Below are 17,707 nucleotides of genomic sequence, written 5' to 3' on the forward strand. Positions count from 1 at the left end.
CGCCATGGTCAGGGACACCTCCCACCAGACCGGATTGCTGAAAGCCCCATCCAGCCTGGCCTTGAACAGCTCCAGGGATGGGACATCCACAGCTTCTCTGGGCAACCTGTGCCAGTGCCTCACCACTCTTTGAGAGAAGAATTTCTTCCTAATGTCTAATCTAAATCTACGCTTTTTCAGTTCAGAGCCATTAGCTCCTGTCCTATCACTACATGAGCTTTTAAAGTCCCTCCCCAGCTTTCCTGTAGGCACCCTTTAAGTACTGGAAGGCCACTATAAGGTCTCCCTGGAACCTTCTCCAGGCTGAACATCCCCAGCTCTCTCCACCTGTCCCCAAAGGAGAGGTGCTCCAGCCCCCTGATCATCCTTGTGGCCCTCCTGTGGACTCACTTCAACAGGTCCACGTCCATGCAAATACTTTTCTTCCAAAAAATATTGCTGAACTTAGGAAAGATAGGGATTTAAAGCAGACGGAGAGGCAGATAATCAAAACACATGTGATCACATAAAGATAGGATTATCTTTATGATTTCCTGTCCAGACAGTGTCAGTTTGGTTTAAGAAAGAATTAGTTTCTTATCAGTCCCTCTGAGGAGTTGGAAGTTAAAAGCAGAAAAGCCTCGCTTGACTGCGCAAACCATTTCCATGCTGATGCAGTGTTGTTCTCAGCACTAGGTTCCCAGTGTGCTCTATCAGCCTGTTTAAAAACGTTTCTAGAAGTTCCACCAGCCCAGATGTGAGTGGCCCCTGGCCTGTGTCTATAGTGGGAGAAGAGGGCAGCAACACATTACCTGTGAACTAAATCAGTGACACATAGAGAGATGAACTGCCTATAAAACATACTGCCCCAGAGTCAAGGGAGCATGGTCTTTTTCCTGGGGCAACGGCAATCAGCTGAGGAGGAAGAAAGAGGAACAAGGCATGTCACAGCTGGGTAGCCAGCTGGCAGCTTCAGCAGCGCCAAGACCCTCCCTGAGCAGTGGTTGGACTTTGTGAAAGGCAGGTTTCCAGCTACCTGACCTTATGCACTCCACAGACTCATCTGTAAAAATATCATTAAATAGACTAAGAAATTTTATTTCTTCTTTTTCCTTTGCAAAGGTTACTCCCTGTAGCAGAGAAGAGAAATTTGGGGAGTGAACAAAAAAAACTTGTCCAGTGCTCTGGGAAGCCCTGCAGAGTGCATCCACAGAACAGGTGTAGCTCTCCCTCTCCTCTCTCTCTGTAGCTCCCCCTCTCCTCTCCCTCGTGGACTGAGCCAAGCATCCTCTGGATTAGTCTGCTGGTACCCAGCCAATATACGTGGTCTGTTAGGGCTTAAGGGTGCTTAGATGCTATGTAAAATAGCCTGAGTACTTAGCCCCTAAAATCAATGGGAGTTGTGTTTGCAGATTTGAGGGCAGAAGTTAGCGACCATTATGATTTTATAGAAATGCCTCTGTAAGACATTGTTTCTGAAAAAAAAACAAAAACAAAAAACCACACGTTACCTTGGTTGTGAAATAATACTCAAATGATTTTGCTTATGAAATAATTGGGTACTCAGAAATTTTTTGTTTCTCTCAAGCCTGTAGTTATATTCAAGAATTTACAACATTTAAGCAAAAAACTGTTAGACTCGGTTCCAAGAATATAAAGAGATGAAATCTTGACAACAACAACAAAAAATACATAAAAGAAACTGTAAAGATATTCTTCACATTTTCAAGTGTTGAGTATTGGACTGTTCTGCTACAGCAGCAAAAGCTAATAATTCTTAATATCCAATGACAAAGGTGAGGATCTTTAATTCTTTATTTCAGTTGTTCATTATGAAGGTAAACTTAAGGCTAAGGGAATCATTTTTAAGATTCTTCTACTCACTTTCATGTTTCAAACAAAAAATAACGGCAGTGTTCTATACTGAAAGAAGTTGTAGTGTTACTCCATGGAAAATGTTACAAGTTATGCAGTACAGCCCAGTTCTCACAACCAGGTAAACTATTCAGCCTTCTGTCTTGCAGATTATTCTCACAGGAACTGTCCTACTGTCTCATAAACTAGTTTGATGGCACTGTTATTGCTTAGCTGATGGATTACCTAAGAGCCAAATCTGCTTTGCAAGATGAAATATTTTCAACATAACTTAGATTTATATAGTTACCAGTACAGAAGATCATAGTGCTGTGTCACAGGAAGGGAAAGGGCAACAAATGTTTTCCATAGCTAAGGAAACTTTGTTCCCTCACACCTGCTCTTCCACTGAGTTTCATTTTTGTATTTATAAGGAGAATAAGATTGGTTGAATTCATACTTTCTAAGAAAAAGTCACTTTGAAGGATGGATGTTAGCTGGTAAATGAAGGGCAGTGAGATCATTGAACTTATTTTGGATCTCATACAGTTACACAATGCAGTGCTTTTTGGTAAACTTCCAAGTCTCCTAATGCCAGGATATACTAAAATACAAAGGAAAATCCCAGATGTTAGAATGTCCCATGAAGGATAGGACAAAGATGCATGGGGCAGAGTTATGCTACCTTCTTTCCCAATCCCTGCTGATACCCAGTTGCTTGGTACACTTCAAAAAATATTTCTGTGTGGTGAAAAGCTTTGGCTGTATACCAGATAGATTTTGCCTGGGAGAACTTGGTTTTCTGTGTTCCTTTCATTCTCTCAGAACTCAATATTGGAGATTAAGTATGGTCTAGTATAAGATATAAATGTTTCAGTTTATGTAAAAGTAACCTAGGTAATTATAAAACAAAATAAGTGAGCCTCACACTTAAATTTTGGTGGGAAAAAGAAAAAGGGCTGGTCTTAACCAAACTGGCAAGCATGAATTTCTGTTAGAAGATTGGACTATTCAGACTTATTTTTGAGGATTATCCTAAATGATGGGCTATCCAGACTTATGTTTAAGCTAACACACTTAACTGCTGCCTTAGCATCAGGACACAGATGGATGGGAAAGATGACCCTGACCTCCATAAGACCCACATTCCTCTGCAAGGATAGAAGCATGATAATCAGGAAATGATGGTTATTAGTTACAGAAAATGCATTATTGTGAAAACCAGGAGAAAAGTGCTTATGAGAGGAAGTGATTGGATTATGGCGGAATGAGAGAATAAGTCTAGGTCATTTCTACTGAGTAAATTGCTGTGATTTATAAGAGAAAGGGTATAGTGATACCATGGACTTGTATTGACTGGATTCATTTCACAAACAAACTTAAATCAGAATATGGCAGCTACCTACTGAAGCAAAACATTTTTTAGAAAGATGCTTTTTGTAAAACATGAGGCATTTCAGACACATTTCATTTGCTAGTTGCCTAAGTATGCAGCTTATTTCAGAAAATATTTAATTTTAGTATCATTCAGTTGATGTCTGATACTGTACTTTTCATGATGAAAATAAACCAGGTATTAATGCTTACATGTATTTTAGATCAGTGTCTTAAGTACAGTATGCTCAATTAGAATTTTCTTGAAAGTGTCTCAAAATGTGTCAAATAGAACATGAGTATGGAAATAAAATAACTTCAGGTTGGATAATTTGCAGATTAGGTTATGCTTAAAGTCATTTCTTGCCATCATCGTCTAATGAATAAGTGTAATTGGCTTTGGGGAAAAAAAAAAAAAGAAAGATTAAATGCTCCATTCATGCTATAAAAGAGTAATGGAAGTTTATCTATGGAAACCTGGTAGGTTTGGAAACGAACAAAGGCTTGAGAAACTATATACAGTTTTATACTGTTTTTCAGAAAGTTCAGTTGGAGATGAAGATACGAGCACTACCACAGTTACTGAGAGCACTATTCACAGTAAAAGTCACTGTTTGAACAAGTCTCATATGTATTACCTGAAAAATAAGCCTAATTTGCTCTAATTCTGTTTTTTAGGGGAACAGTGTTTTCACCACCCCTTATGTGCCTTCATACATAGTTCACTCAGTTACAGTCTTCATTCAGTTGTTTGACCCTATTCAGTATTTTAGAGGACTGCTTCCAATGGCTGAATTTGATCCTCCCTACAAAGTCTAGTATATTCCTGCTAATCCTGGCACACCACTCTACCTCCTATATCCAATATCCTGAACTCTTCACAGCACCTTCTCAGCTCCCAGTTTTTCCTGTTTTATTCTGCAAACATGGTGCAAAATGTGCACCTTCACAGTGCAAAATCTCTCCTCATGAGGCTTCACAACTAATTTCAGTACTTACATACCTTCTTCTGGGCTATTTTTCATTTTCCTAATATTTTCTACCTAACAAGCTAAGTAACTTTGTATACACTAAAATTTTCCTCATAAAACTCTCTGACAGACTGTTTGCTGATATGTGTTAATCATTGCTGTAATTTTTTGTGGTAGATTAAAAAAAAAAAAAAAAAAGCACCATGAAGCCAAGGAATTGCACACAAATTTGTTGTGGCTTCTATAACACGCTGTTCACTGGTATATGTCACAGTTGTCTTTTTTGTAGTAGACAAAAGAGGAAGGCACCATGGAGCAAATTTATGGCATTATATACAAATCTGTTGTCCATTTTATTCCAAATTTTAGCATCCCCAAATTTACCACAGGCATTAAGAAAAAGTAATGCCACTTACTCTGAGACTTGCCGTATTGTTATATGAATTAAAGAAGTTAATTAATTTCTCATTTATGGGTAAGAAATAACTAGGTGAATTTGCATATCACCATGACAAAAGGAAATTTTAGGAAACACCATTTTTTAACGTGATCATTCTTCCCTTCTTACAATTCCTGTTAGTTTTTAGTATGTATTTTCCTGTGTTTCTCAACATGTTAAGAGTAAGTGAAAATGAAACCTAGATTTTTTTTTCTGTATATATTTTTTGTACCAGTACTGTCCAATATTGTTGGAAGTCTTTTCCAGCTCACAGAAGACCTTGTATTTTGATAATTTCTTGTTCTTTGCATGATTAGTCTGACAAACTTTCTCCTGTATATTATGCATGCCTATTCATGTAAATAGCTATATATATATTTTGCTTGTGTCATGCAAAATGCATGTAATCAACCTGTAATAGAAAAAAAAAGACAACAACAAAGGAAACTGTTGTTTCCAGTTACAATGATGTTGTAGGCATTTAAGACACTATAAATGCTGTGATACGTTTAACAAAAGCTGTGTTTCTAAATCCCAGTGTATACTTTATAAATGAGAACAAAAAATGTTATAATTATTTAAGCAGTCTACAATAGTAAATTTGTGACAAAGTTTTATTTTCAAATAGAAAAATAATCTCTACTGGCTGCTAAAATTGCTGGTTTATTTGTTGTGAACTTCTCTGGCTGTGATTCACATAAGTATTTTTTTTCTGTAGCTCCAGATGGTCCTCCAGAAAATGTGACAGTGTTAGCTACATCTCCTCACAGTATTAATATCAGCTGGAGTGAACCTGTCGTCATTACTGGACCAACATGCTATCTCATAGACATTACCTCAGTAAGACAACTCTGTTCTATTTTTGATAATAATACAGATGCTTAGTGATATAAAAACTCACAACAGATTTTTTTTTAATGGAAGTTATAGGATAGACATAAACTGGAGTGAAAAATGATATGACTGACGTGGCCATTTTCACATAAACTCCACCAAAGAATTCATTATACATTTACAAATTTCTTAATGGGAGATAGATTAATTAATTGATATGAAAGAATGTGTGCTAATAGATCTTGCACAATAAAAGGTTTAGCTATAATTGTATGCAGCAAAACAATAGCTGAGCTTTGCAGAGGTGTACCTTGTTCCAACAATAATGATATTGTTTACCAGTAAAAATGATAATGACTTATTTTTGATCCAAAGAAAAAGGTCATTGTCATAATTTTACAGACGAGTGGAGAGCCTAGCAATCAGAAGTGACTTGTACGAAGTTACACAGTGCATCAGAGGGCCAATTTTAAAGTCAAACCAGATTTTTCACTTTCCACTCGGTGCTCTGTCCATCAAAATAACTGTATTTTGGTAGCACAGCAATAACACTTCTTTCTTCTTGATCTTTATAAGCAGAAAAAGCCTGACATAAGAGAAAATCTCTATTGGCCTTTTTCTTTTCTTCCTGTACTGCCCTTAAAACAACCATTAATAAACCACAAGTCATTTCATGCCCTGCAGCAAGATATGGAACTTTCAGTTTGAGCACATGAGAAGTTTTAAGTACAATAGAGATTCCCTGATAGTTCAGAAATTATACAGGGCTATCTGTGTAAAAGGGAAGGAGTTTACTAGACTTTAGTAAGGAAAACTTGCTGTTTGCAGCTTCAAAAATTCTGCATCAATCTGTTAGATAATGGGGGAAAAATAAAGAATGCTTCAAACAATTTAAAGACCATATATAGAAAGTTTTCTCTTCTCTGAGAAAAAAATAATATTATTGTCTATACATTTTAAGTGTTTCTAAATGAATCATAAGGATTACAGATATGCTAAAGTATTAATGATGAGATTTTTGTGCAATTAAAATTTCTAAGGAGATTAGTAAAAAAGCAATTTTTTTTTAAACTCCTCAGTATAGTTACAATGGAGAGTAATGTGTACTGCTGTTTTCCCTTTCTTAAAATTGATTCTAGAATATGTACAGCACATAAGTAATGGAAGGAATTGTTCCTTGGCCCATTAGGCAGGACACAAGAAATTAGATAACAATCTGTATTCCACCTTTACTAAAGTTAGAGAAGACTTCTTTCTGGTGAAAATTTCCTGTCCCTTTTGTCTAAGTTTCATGATAATACATCAACAGTAAAACTACTTTTCAAGCTTTTAATAAAACTTTCAAATTAAAATATTAAAGATTGATGGTTTGTGTGCAATATTTAATCATTTTATTGATTAAATAAACTATTCCTCTTTTGTCTGATAATTCCTAAATTATAAACGGGCGTCATCAGATTCTGCACTATGAAAATGTTGTGAATACCTGAGCAATGGAAGTTACAGTAAAATTCCTTATTAAGATGAACTGTGGAATTTTTCCTGCCAGCATTTAGAATAAACTTAAAAACCCATTTTGATATGGTCAATTTGTTGGACCTTGTTTTTGTTTTTAAAAAGTTGTATTTTTTTGCCCAAATATATTTCAAGTATGCCGTTTTATCTTTAGGGATTCCTTGTTACCTGATGTTATCTTTCTAATGATCAGTAGCTACAGGTGTCAGTTCTGTAGATAATTCTCTTAATAGACAAATCTACTACTTCCTAAAGGCCAATATACCTGTCACAATATGTTTGCAAAGAAAATTTAAACGTATGTTTTATTTTCCCAGTGGGAACTTTTTGTGAAGACTCCAAATTCCACAAAATTCTGCATGTACAAATTTGTTCATTTTAGTTCTCAGCTGAGCGTTTTTAAGGATTTACAAAAATTGGCTCACAGAACAGAATAGTTTCAGATTTCTACTCTGACATATTTATTCTTAAAAGACCTTAATTAGTATTTTTTAATAATGTATTCGGATTTTATAAGGCAAATGGAACCAAACCGTACAACTTTAGAAATAATATAAATATAATGATGCATTGTTGTGATTGTATTTTAGCTCTGGTATAAATATTTATATGCCAGATTTTTGATAGTCAGATAGGAAAAGCCCTTGATGGCCATCCCAGGAAATGAATGTCTGTTTAGTCCATCAGAAAGTTTAGTTCAGGTTAATTCTCAGTGGGGATAGATGCATATCTGTCAAATAAAAGGTATGATTGAACTATTCTAATGTTTTAGCAGCTGTGTTTAATACAGATTGCATCCAGTGGGAAAACTACTGTACAGCTTCCTAATCCTCTTTTCAAATAACATACTGAAGAAACAATAATGAAAACATCATTAACTGAAGTACTGGGAATAGACATAAAAAGAATTTTGAAAATGATACTTGATCATATGCTAGAAAAGCCCCCATATTTTATCTTTCTCCTTTTTTAAGCTAAGATTAGATTGGATATAAAGCTCAACATTGTATATTTTTCTACAGAACTACAGATTACTTTAGAAGTAGCGATCTCAATAAGTAATCTTGTCCATATTCTTGCTATAATGCAGAAACAAGCATACCTGGAATCTTCCTGACAGGCAATTCATTATCTTGTTCTTAAAAATGTCCAGTGTGGAAAGCTTCTCAGCAACCTTCCATAGATTATTCCAGTTTTTAACTAACATTACAGTCACAGCCTTAGTTATATGGTTAGGTATATTGTTGCAATTTTTGTAATATTTAATTGTTATCTTTTTTAGTGCAAAGATCATTTCTATCTGTATTTTCTCAAACACCAAAACCAATGGATTATCCTCAGTTCAGTAACATCCTTCTTATATTTTGAAGTTATTACTGTCTTCTGCCATCTTTCCCTTTCTAGATTAATCCCCAATTATTTAAACTTTCCAGCTCTTCTAGTGACAGAATTACTCCGTTCTACAGTCTTAGCTGTAGTGTTGTTATTAATGAATCCCAAGAAGAATTGCTTTCTCTGTGGTGCTATCAACATTGTAAATTGCTACCCAATTTTCTTTTCATTTTTGTATTCCAAACCATTTAAAACTATATAGCTGATCATCTTCTGGATCTCTGCCTAGGTTGTTTCCCATTTCAGATTAGTACTGCTCCCTTGACCCACTGTCTGCCAATCGGTCTATGTTTGCTCATTGGAAGAGGGCACCAAGTTCCTTCCAACCCAACCCAAACAAACAGCCCACTTCCTATATTACACAAAGTGTTTAAGAAGCAACATGAGTGGGGTGGGTGTATACCCCCCTGTGCAGCAGTTAGGAAAGGAGGGAGATACAAGTTAAATATGGTGTTCAAATAGTAATGCCCTGCTGTTGGCTGTTTGAAATCTTGTAAATCTTTTATTTTTTATTTTTTTTTATTTTGCAGGTAGATAATGACAATTATAAAGCCCAGTTCCTGAAGAAAAATGATGAGGGTAAAATCCTAGAAATTTCTGATTTGAAGGCATTTACAAGGTATTCTGTAGTAATCATTGCCTTTACGGGTGACGTTAATGCTGCAGCCATTGAAGGCAAGGCTAGTTCTTCAGTAATTGTCTCCACTTTTGAAGCAGGTTTGTATTTTTCTCCACTTCATCTGGATCAAAGTTTGCTGTTTTTTCTTTCATCTGATAAATGACAGTTTTGAAGACACGGTGTGCTTTTAATGCAGATTTGTTCTCACAATATTTTTTTCTTTAATGTTTAGAAGGTGCCAATCAGCAAGAAAGTGATGGTGATAATAAATAATAAGATTTACCTTTAAGTGAATTGGATCACACTGCTTATAAATGGCACCTGTACTGACCTTAGGACATAATTTGTATATTCGTAGTGGAAGGAGGTTGGTAGCCCATAAGTGTAGTGCTAAAGTCAGCTCTACCACATTTTCAAAACAATCAGGCAGATATTAAGGTGAAAAACCTGCTGATGCTATTAAGTTTAACAGAGAAATAAAATTGAGCGCTGAATGTGAGGAACTATATGAGGACTCATGACACCAAGAGGCTTTACAGTAAAGTAGACAACATTTGCTTAGCAAAATATAAACATGTACATGGGAAAGATACAGTTCTATCTTAACGTACATAGTTCCTGGTTGTGCTCTGTCTGCTACTTTTGTAAGTTTTGAGTTGTTCACTAAGGATATTTAAAAAAAAAAAACGTATTTTTTTTCTGAAAAAATATTGAAGTTTTGCTTCATTCAAACTAATTATCAACTCAGTCTAAAGTACAATTTCTTTATCTATAGTGAGGTTAGCTCCAGGTCAACTGGTTTAGCTATATATCCAAATTAATTTCAGATTAGCATATACTACATACTGATTGTATTTATCATTTATCTTTCCTTTCATGTATGAAAATCTAATGTCCCTAGTGATATGATGTGTGTGTGCGTATATGTACGTATATATATAATGCCTTTAATATGTCAAATTCTAAAGTTTTCATGACCTGTTTATATCCCCAGGGATTTTTATTGTGGAAAAATGAATGAAGATTAAATTTGTTGGTAGCTGTGTCTGTCTTGTGAGCTATCTTTTTTGGTTTGTGAGCCACCTTTTTTGGTAGCCTTTTCTTTCATGTGAAAGTGTGATACATTAGAAGGTTGGGTAACCGTAGTGAAGAACAGTTGTTTTTTCCATCTCATCTCATCTCATCTCATCTCATCTCATCTCATCTGGTTTGCACAGTCTAGCACACAGCTGAGTATCTGAGGAAGACAGGACTAATTTACATAGACTTTACTCCTCTAGAGAAACCTGAGTTTTCATTCACTGGCTGGGGTTAAAAAAAAAAAGAAAAAAAAAAAAGAAAAAAAAAGGAAGATTGACAACTGCATCTAAATCCTTGGCTGAGGGAATGTTTTTACTTTCAGTTACTTGATTTCACTGTTTAGAGGTCATGCTACATATTTGTCTGCTCAGGTAGAGCAGTAAATATTCAGCTGCCTGGAAAGAATGTTACAGCCTTTTTCTTTCAGACAGGGACATTGGGAAAATGATTTATACCTCTGCTGTCTTGACAATAAACTACTGGAATAAAGTTTGACAAATAACTCTTTGGCAAAAGTGCGTGTTGTGTTTGTGTGGTTGTTGGCTTCTGATACATTTCTGGACAGAAGCTGAAACACTTGTTTGACCTGTTGTAATTCCCTGCATATGTCTGGGCATCAGCTAGTGGAAAACTTTTTTCTTAGAGTTAGCTGCGATAAGCATGGTGGCTTGTTTATATGTTGGGAAGGAGCTCACTGTTGACAGAAGGCTTTCAGGAAAGGATACTCAAGACTAACACTTGCTTCTTGCTTGTCAGCCCATGAGAGGATCTGTTTACCTCAGGATATATTTCAAGGTACAATGGTGCCTTCAGGCTTTCTGAGTAGAAAATCAGAAGAAACTTTTCTGAGTAGAAACTAATGAGGGTTATCTAACAATTATTTTTAATATTTATAGCATTAAATGCTATCATCAAGAATAATATTTCACTACAAATTTAACTTTTATTTGTCTGTAAATATTTACATAAATAATAAAAATTGAGATTATTTTGGTAAAAGCAGAAAATACAAATGAAATATAGATATGTGAAAGTATAATTTGTAATTTTTCAGGTTTTACTCTAATAGTCATAGTAGTGAACTGATTTAAGTGGATCACTAAATGTCTGTTTCAGTGCCTGAAGACCCACCTAACAACGTAACATTTCAGAAGATACCTGATGAGGTAACAAAGTTCCAAGTGACATTTGTGCCGCCATCTGAACCAAATGGGAATATTCAGGTGTATCAAGCTATGGTGTACAATGAAGATGACCCTGCTGCTATCTGGATCCACAACCTTAGTGTCATTGATAAAACAGATCAGTCGGTTACTGCGATGATAGAAGGACTGAAAGGAGGACATACCTATAATGTCAGCGTAAGAATTAATACTTTTTCTTTGGTGTGATTGAGCGATTAGCCTGGATAGGGAACACAGAACTAAGCCAAATCAAAACTGTCATACAGAGAATGTTAGCTGGGTTGTGAAGAATGTGAAGTCTGAGGAAAGAGGGGAACAATGAGAAGGGAGGAGTGAATGGGAGCCCAAAACATCACTAGCGGTAGCTGTGCACAAGTTCATGTCCTACTGAAGCAGCCTGTGACACATTGTCACAGGCACAAGACTAAATTTCTCTCTTAATTCCAGCACTTGCATTGCAAATTTGGTTCAGATGAAAGGTCCAGTTCTGCAAGGGGAGCTTACTAGAAGACTATGCTTGTAGTCATAGAATCACAGAGTGGTTTGGGTTGCAAAGGACCTTAAAGGTCATCTACTTTCAAACCTTCTGCCATGGGCAGGGACACCTCCCATCAGACCAGGTTGCTCAAAGCCCCATCCAACCTGGCCTTGAACACTTCCAGGAATGGGGCATCAACAGTTTCTCTGGGAAACCTGTTCCAGTACCTCGCCAACCTTTGAGTAAAGAATTTCTTCCTAATATCTAATCTAAGCCTGCCCTCTTTCAGCTTAAAGCTGTTACCCTTTTTCCTGTCACTACACTCCCTGAGAGAGTCCCTCTCTATGTGAAAGAGTCCTTTCATATAATCAGAGAATCATACGTGAGAGGTGGGCAACATAACTCTTCAAGTAGGTTTGTTTTTCTCCTTTTTGTAAGAGCTACATTACAAGTGATAAAGGATTACTGTACTTAGGATTGTAAAGAAATATGAGGTAAGTTCTAGCAAAGTGTGAATGGCATGAAAGGAGTGTTTCAGCATTCATTGTTACTTCAGGTATATCTAGATTTGGCTGATTTGAAGCTAGTACAAATACTCATTAATAAGTGTTTGTTTTTTTAAGGTGTATGCAATTAATGGTGCTGGCGCAGGACCAAAAATTCAATTGAAAGTAACCATGGATATCAAAGGTATGTCTCAAAAAGTGCCCTTTTTCTGAAATGCTGAAGAAGTTGTTTTTCTACCTGTGACTACATAGTTGTGTGCCTTTGTGTATTTTTAGAGGAAGTAGGAACAGGAGCACATAACTGATAGCCTGGAATTGCAGTGCTCAGTTTTGCTATGTGTCACTGATCATTTGCTAAACCATGTGCAGCACAGTGAAGCAAGCATATTGACATCAGTATTTTAGTTACCATCAGCAAACAGCTTAGAAGAATATAATGGAGGTATAGCTAGGTATACGGTATCATATTCGTGGAAATAAATACAGTTGTTGACTGAAATTCCTCTGAAAATCTAAAACAATATTTTTATTTTTTTTAATGGAAAACTGATATGCAGAGGCATTTAAGAGAATACAGTTTTTAGAGGCTTAGAGCATGAATTAGGACATTAAATTGTCCCTGAAAATATGGCGATGATTTGTTTTCCGTAACACAGCTATGTGCCTGAACAAAGTACTTGCAGTGGAAAACAAAACTCTGTGGTATATCTTTGTTTAAAAACAGAACCGCCACGGCCTAAAAAGAAACCAGCACCTGTTTATGATACCAATGGGGCCTTACTTGTCACAGCCACAACAATTACAATCAGAATGCCAATATGCTATTACAGTGATGATCATGGACCTATCAAGAAGATACAGGTTCTTGTTGCGGAAGCTGGAGGTAGAATTTTATATATTCTCTTGAAAATTGTTTTCTGCTTTTTATAAATTTATTTTCAGCTTTTTTTTTTTTTTGGTTGTCAGAAACTTCATGTTAGAAAACAGCTGACAAAATTATCTGTGACAGCAGTACTAACAGCAAAGAGTCTTCCACAATACCTGTAGGCTGGGTTTTGAGAACACTTGCCAATGAAGCCCTACTGTTATCATTATATTTTCTTTATATTTTCTTCATCTTCTTGAAGAAATAAACACATTTGGCTTTTGTAAAGGATGAATAAATATAAAACTTTTTCTGCAAGTTTTTTTTTTTTCTATTGCTATTAGTGTTGCCTGTAAAAGAATGCAGTCATGTGCAGTTGATATTTGCATTTCATAACGGGGGCAGAGGGATTTACATAAATCCCTTCTGTAGACTGTGGGTTAGAATGCGTATTCCCTTGTATGGACTGATGAACACTTACGCATGTGACCAGTCTCATGATACTCTTTTGAGTAATTGCCTACCAATGTGCGTGGGAGTTTCATGAGTGGACATCATATGGTCAGGCTTACTTTACCTAAGAAGGAAAAATTCGAGGTATTTACTTCGCTTGGTTTGCTATCTTTAAAAGTGTGGAGGTAAAGTATTCACATTAAGTGGTAGAGTCTCTCACCGTTTTCTGAATGATGTATTTCAGCACTAATCCTAGAGACATTTACTTCATAGCTATTTCTATGAAGTTTCTCTTGAACTGAACAATATGCAAATACCATGTTAAGAGATATTTTGAAGATTTTTCTCCTGTCAGAGTTGCTCGGTACTGACCACTTATGGAAAACTAGTCATTTCATTTATGAAACTGTATTTAGAGTAAACACTTTTTACCGTCTTTGCTAGATATTCCCAGTTTCAAAGTAAATGGATTGCACGAGTGATGTCTTCTACAGGCACAGCTTATGTGTGAAACTGACCCTGAAGTTTTCTAGCTGTGATTCAGTTGACTTACTCTTAGTTAGCAAAATACAGCTGGTGTGGGGTCTTTAGGACATTTGGGCTCAAGTAAAAAGAGAGCTACAGCCTTAGTTGTATAAATGGCACTAATAGCATGCTAAGTCCTTAAAAAAATAATCTTTTATTTAACTTATTTACAATCTGATTAGAATGTAAATTATTTCTGATTATTTCTTTTCTTGACAATAGCTCAGCATGATGGGAATGTTACTAAGTGGTATGATGCCTACTTCAACAGACCAAGACTGTATTTTACAAATGAAGGCTTTCCAAACCCACCATGTATAGAAGGAAAAGAAGATCTGAGTGGCAAAGAAGAGATATATGTCATCGGCACTGATACTACATGTATGATACCAGGCAGTCAAGATAAAATATGTAACGGCCCACTGAAACCAAGAAAACAGTACCTGTAAGTACGTTTGCCTGTATGTTAGTCCAAGAGAAACATTTAAGTGAAATATACATTTACACAAGCAAGTATAGATACATAAATAAATAAACAAAACAAGTAGTTCAATAATGAAAAGTTGGAGCTTGAAGTATCACTGTGTGTGTTAATTTCAAGTTTTTGTCTGAAGTGGAAGTATGGGAGACAATTATTTTTTAATTTTTTAGTGTTTACTGAGTTCCTAAATTAAATAAGCCCAAATTCAAGATATATAGCCTGCTTCATATAGTTTCATTATACATTTAACATATTGACACTGAGTCCTAGATGTCTGTCATAATGTCACTTTTGCAGGTGGATAAGGATACCAGGTTATATTATACTAAAACTTCAATAGTTTTTAGTTTCTAAATTAAATATTTTTAAGGAAATACACATAAACTTTATGTTAATTACTTTTCTTTGTTTTATTTTACAGGTTTAAGTTCAGAGCAACTAATGTTAAAGGACAGTTTACAGATTCTGACTTTTCTGATCCTGTCAAAACTTTAGGTATGGAGAGTGACATTCATTAAAGTATTTCTCTATTTCCAAAGAATTTAGACAATTTAATGTGCCTTTTTAGTAGACTGATTTCCCTGTAGTAAACAGTATCTATTTTTGTTGGACCTAGATTAACTAGGATGGTTGTTGCCTGGTGAGGAAATGCATCCATTCTTTCCTATGTCCTTTTCAGGATGTCTTACCTCAGCCTGGACCGTTAAATGAAAAAGAAATATTGTCAAAGTTCATTAGCAGAGATTCAGTTGTATCAATGAAAATACTATTTTGCCGGGATTGCTTACCTTGATTAGGTGGACTATAGTCAGAAGCTATGCTGTTTGTGCAATGTCCCTCTCTGTTCGATTTACTATTACAGCTATTCCAGTGAGCGTGGTGTAGTAAACCTCTCAGCTGCTGATCATTTCTTCAACTGGCAGGTCATTTGAGGACATGACCATGTAGCCCTTCAGCTTTTAGATACAGACAAAGCTCTGTATTAATAAATTAATATTGCCTAATAGAAACCATCTGGTTCTGATGTCACTGGCCAATAAGGCAGCTGTTACAGGGTCTCAAATCCAGCATGAATTCTTCCACGGAGGTGTTGATGTACCACCAAAATTGGGAATGAAGATTCTCTTAGCAGATCGCAATAAGATCTCTAAGTTCTTTTTATACATTGGTAAGCCAAAACTTACTTAGCTAAGCTTTAGCCCTGACTTTCTGAAAAGGGATCCCAAGACAACTGGATGAGTACCCAGAAGAATTTTAGTGGGCACATATTTTTCATTTGGCATTCATCTTCTGTGATATGAGCTCCCTTATTCATCTAATCCATGTTAGAAATTTGTTACATGATCTGATATTGAAGATCCTGAAATGCTAATTCACTACCTGAATATTCTGAAAGGATCTGGCACCGTTTCTCCAGTCCTGAATGTTTCAGAAAGTGAAAGACAAAAGTTGTTTTTATTGGTTCTGAGTTAAAAATTTCTAATCCAATGAAGCAAATAGCTTGACCAGTGAGGAAGAGACTTTATGTCTGATCAGAGAAAACAAGTCTGCTGGAAATGGGTCAGACTTTATCCAGTCAGATGGACATACCTGGGCACCTTTCTAACAGGAAACTCTGAAATTCTTAAAGAAATCATCAAGACAAATAGAGAAATTATGCTGTAGTAGCAGGCAGATAGTATAATTCATGCTATTCTTTTTTGTTATTGAAAACTTGTGATATTGTCTCCTGTGGTGTAAATCATAAAGAAGCAAGAGCTGTTTGTAGCTGAATAAAATGTAGTGGGATAAAAAATAGCCCTGACAAATTCCTCAAATGTCTATGGCTCCTTATATCCATATTCTATTGCCTTCTGTGCTAATGTTTAACATCAAGTACTGCTTTTTAAACAAAACTTAAGTGGGATAGGTAATTAAGAGTTCCTTCTGTGCTTTCATACAAAACTGTTGTGAAATCAACATCAAATTCATATATCACAAGTGTGACAGGTACTGCAGATGAGTAGCCTTGGTACAGCACCAGGACTGCTGTTGTCAGCCCCAGCACAGCCATTGCTGCATGTTAAGTGAATGAAGAAAGTTAGATTTTTTCAGACACATTTTCTCTTGAGACTCATAATTTGAGGAACCTTGCCTAAGTGTTTCTTTATAGAACATGCTTTGGTAATACGAACTTCAGACTTGCTCTAGAAGCATAACTCAGAAAACATGCTGAAAAGATCAGTAGCTGTTGGATATCTCTGTGACCAATGACTTGTATTTCACTTGTAACAACACTACAATTTCTGAAGAAATTTATGCTGCCTGAAATCAGAAATGCAATTCCATTTTGAATCAATAGTTATCTTTTGTAATAATCACTGAAATCTGTGTTTTGCTAACACAATACATTTGTTTTAGGAGATAAAACAATAACTTGAATTTTGTCATAGGTATTCATTAAAGCTCAGAAAACTTCCCTGATTATTTTGGTTTCTGAGTCTACTTATACTTTTGATCTGGAAAACCAGAAAACTGACCTTGTATCTGTGCAATTTAATACTACATGCTAAATAGGTTTGAAGAAAAAATATGGAAATCTATAAGAGAGATCTGTCACAGATTTCTGATACTCTTGTTAAGCAACAGCAATTTTGCTAGAGAGGAACAAAGAAGCAGAAACTATTGCAATAAACAGCTGCAATAATGATTTTTTAATGGTAACAAAGAATACAATTTAGTATCGCCTTCCCACTCAGCCATACTTCGAGTACCACACCTCTCCTCTTCAGCTGGAGAAGTAGGGTTTCTTCCTTATAACTCATGACTGGGATTGCTAAAATAATGTCCATACTACAAGGAAAGGTCAAGATTTTTCCAAGAGATAATTAAGATGTGGTGGCAAATACTGTTTAAAACTGTAGTACATCATGGCAGCTTATAGCCATTCTATAAACTGTAATAGCTATTTCAGCAAATCATTGTGGGCAACTCAGTAGTCCTGTACAAGTATGATCTTTTCCATATGAAATAAAAAGCCATTGAAACAGGAAATAATCAAAACTTTTTTTGTTGTTGATGCCATCTTATGAGTAGATCAATCACAGAGATCAGGGACTTCTTCATTGCTTTTCCCCTTGCAACATTGTTTTATATACTTGCTTTTTTCTTGTTGTCTG

At 35.7% G+C, this 17,707-nt stretch overlaps 1 protein-coding gene across 7 annotated transcripts in view; it reads left to right on the forward strand.

Moving 5' to 3' along the window:
• PTPRQ (protein tyrosine phosphatase receptor type Q) overlaps positions 1 to 17,707 on the forward strand; it is a 138,406-nt gene that overhangs the window by 88,644 nt on the left and 32,055 nt on the right. For all 7 annotated transcript variants that reach the window (XM_083819710.1, XM_083819707.1, XM_083819711.1 and 4 more), the window contains 7 exons: positions 5,336 to 5,457; positions 8,889 to 9,075; positions 11,174 to 11,418; positions 12,343 to 12,409; positions 12,950 to 13,108; positions 14,291 to 14,513; positions 14,971 to 15,044. In XM_083819710.1, the coding sequence (XP_083675836.1) occupies positions 5,336 to 5,457; positions 8,889 to 9,075; positions 11,174 to 11,418; positions 12,343 to 12,409; positions 12,950 to 13,108; positions 14,291 to 14,513; positions 14,971 to 15,044 (1,077 nt within the window). The remainder of the gene's footprint in view (positions 1 to 5,335; positions 5,458 to 8,888; positions 9,076 to 11,173; positions 11,419 to 12,342; positions 12,410 to 12,949; positions 13,109 to 14,290; positions 14,514 to 14,970; positions 15,045 to 17,707) is intronic.

This window comes from Anser anser (assembly GCF_964211835.1).
Source record: "Anser anser genome assembly, chromosome: 1".
Taxonomy (NCBI): domain Eukaryota; kingdom Metazoa; phylum Chordata; class Aves; order Anseriformes; family Anatidae; genus Anser; species Anser anser.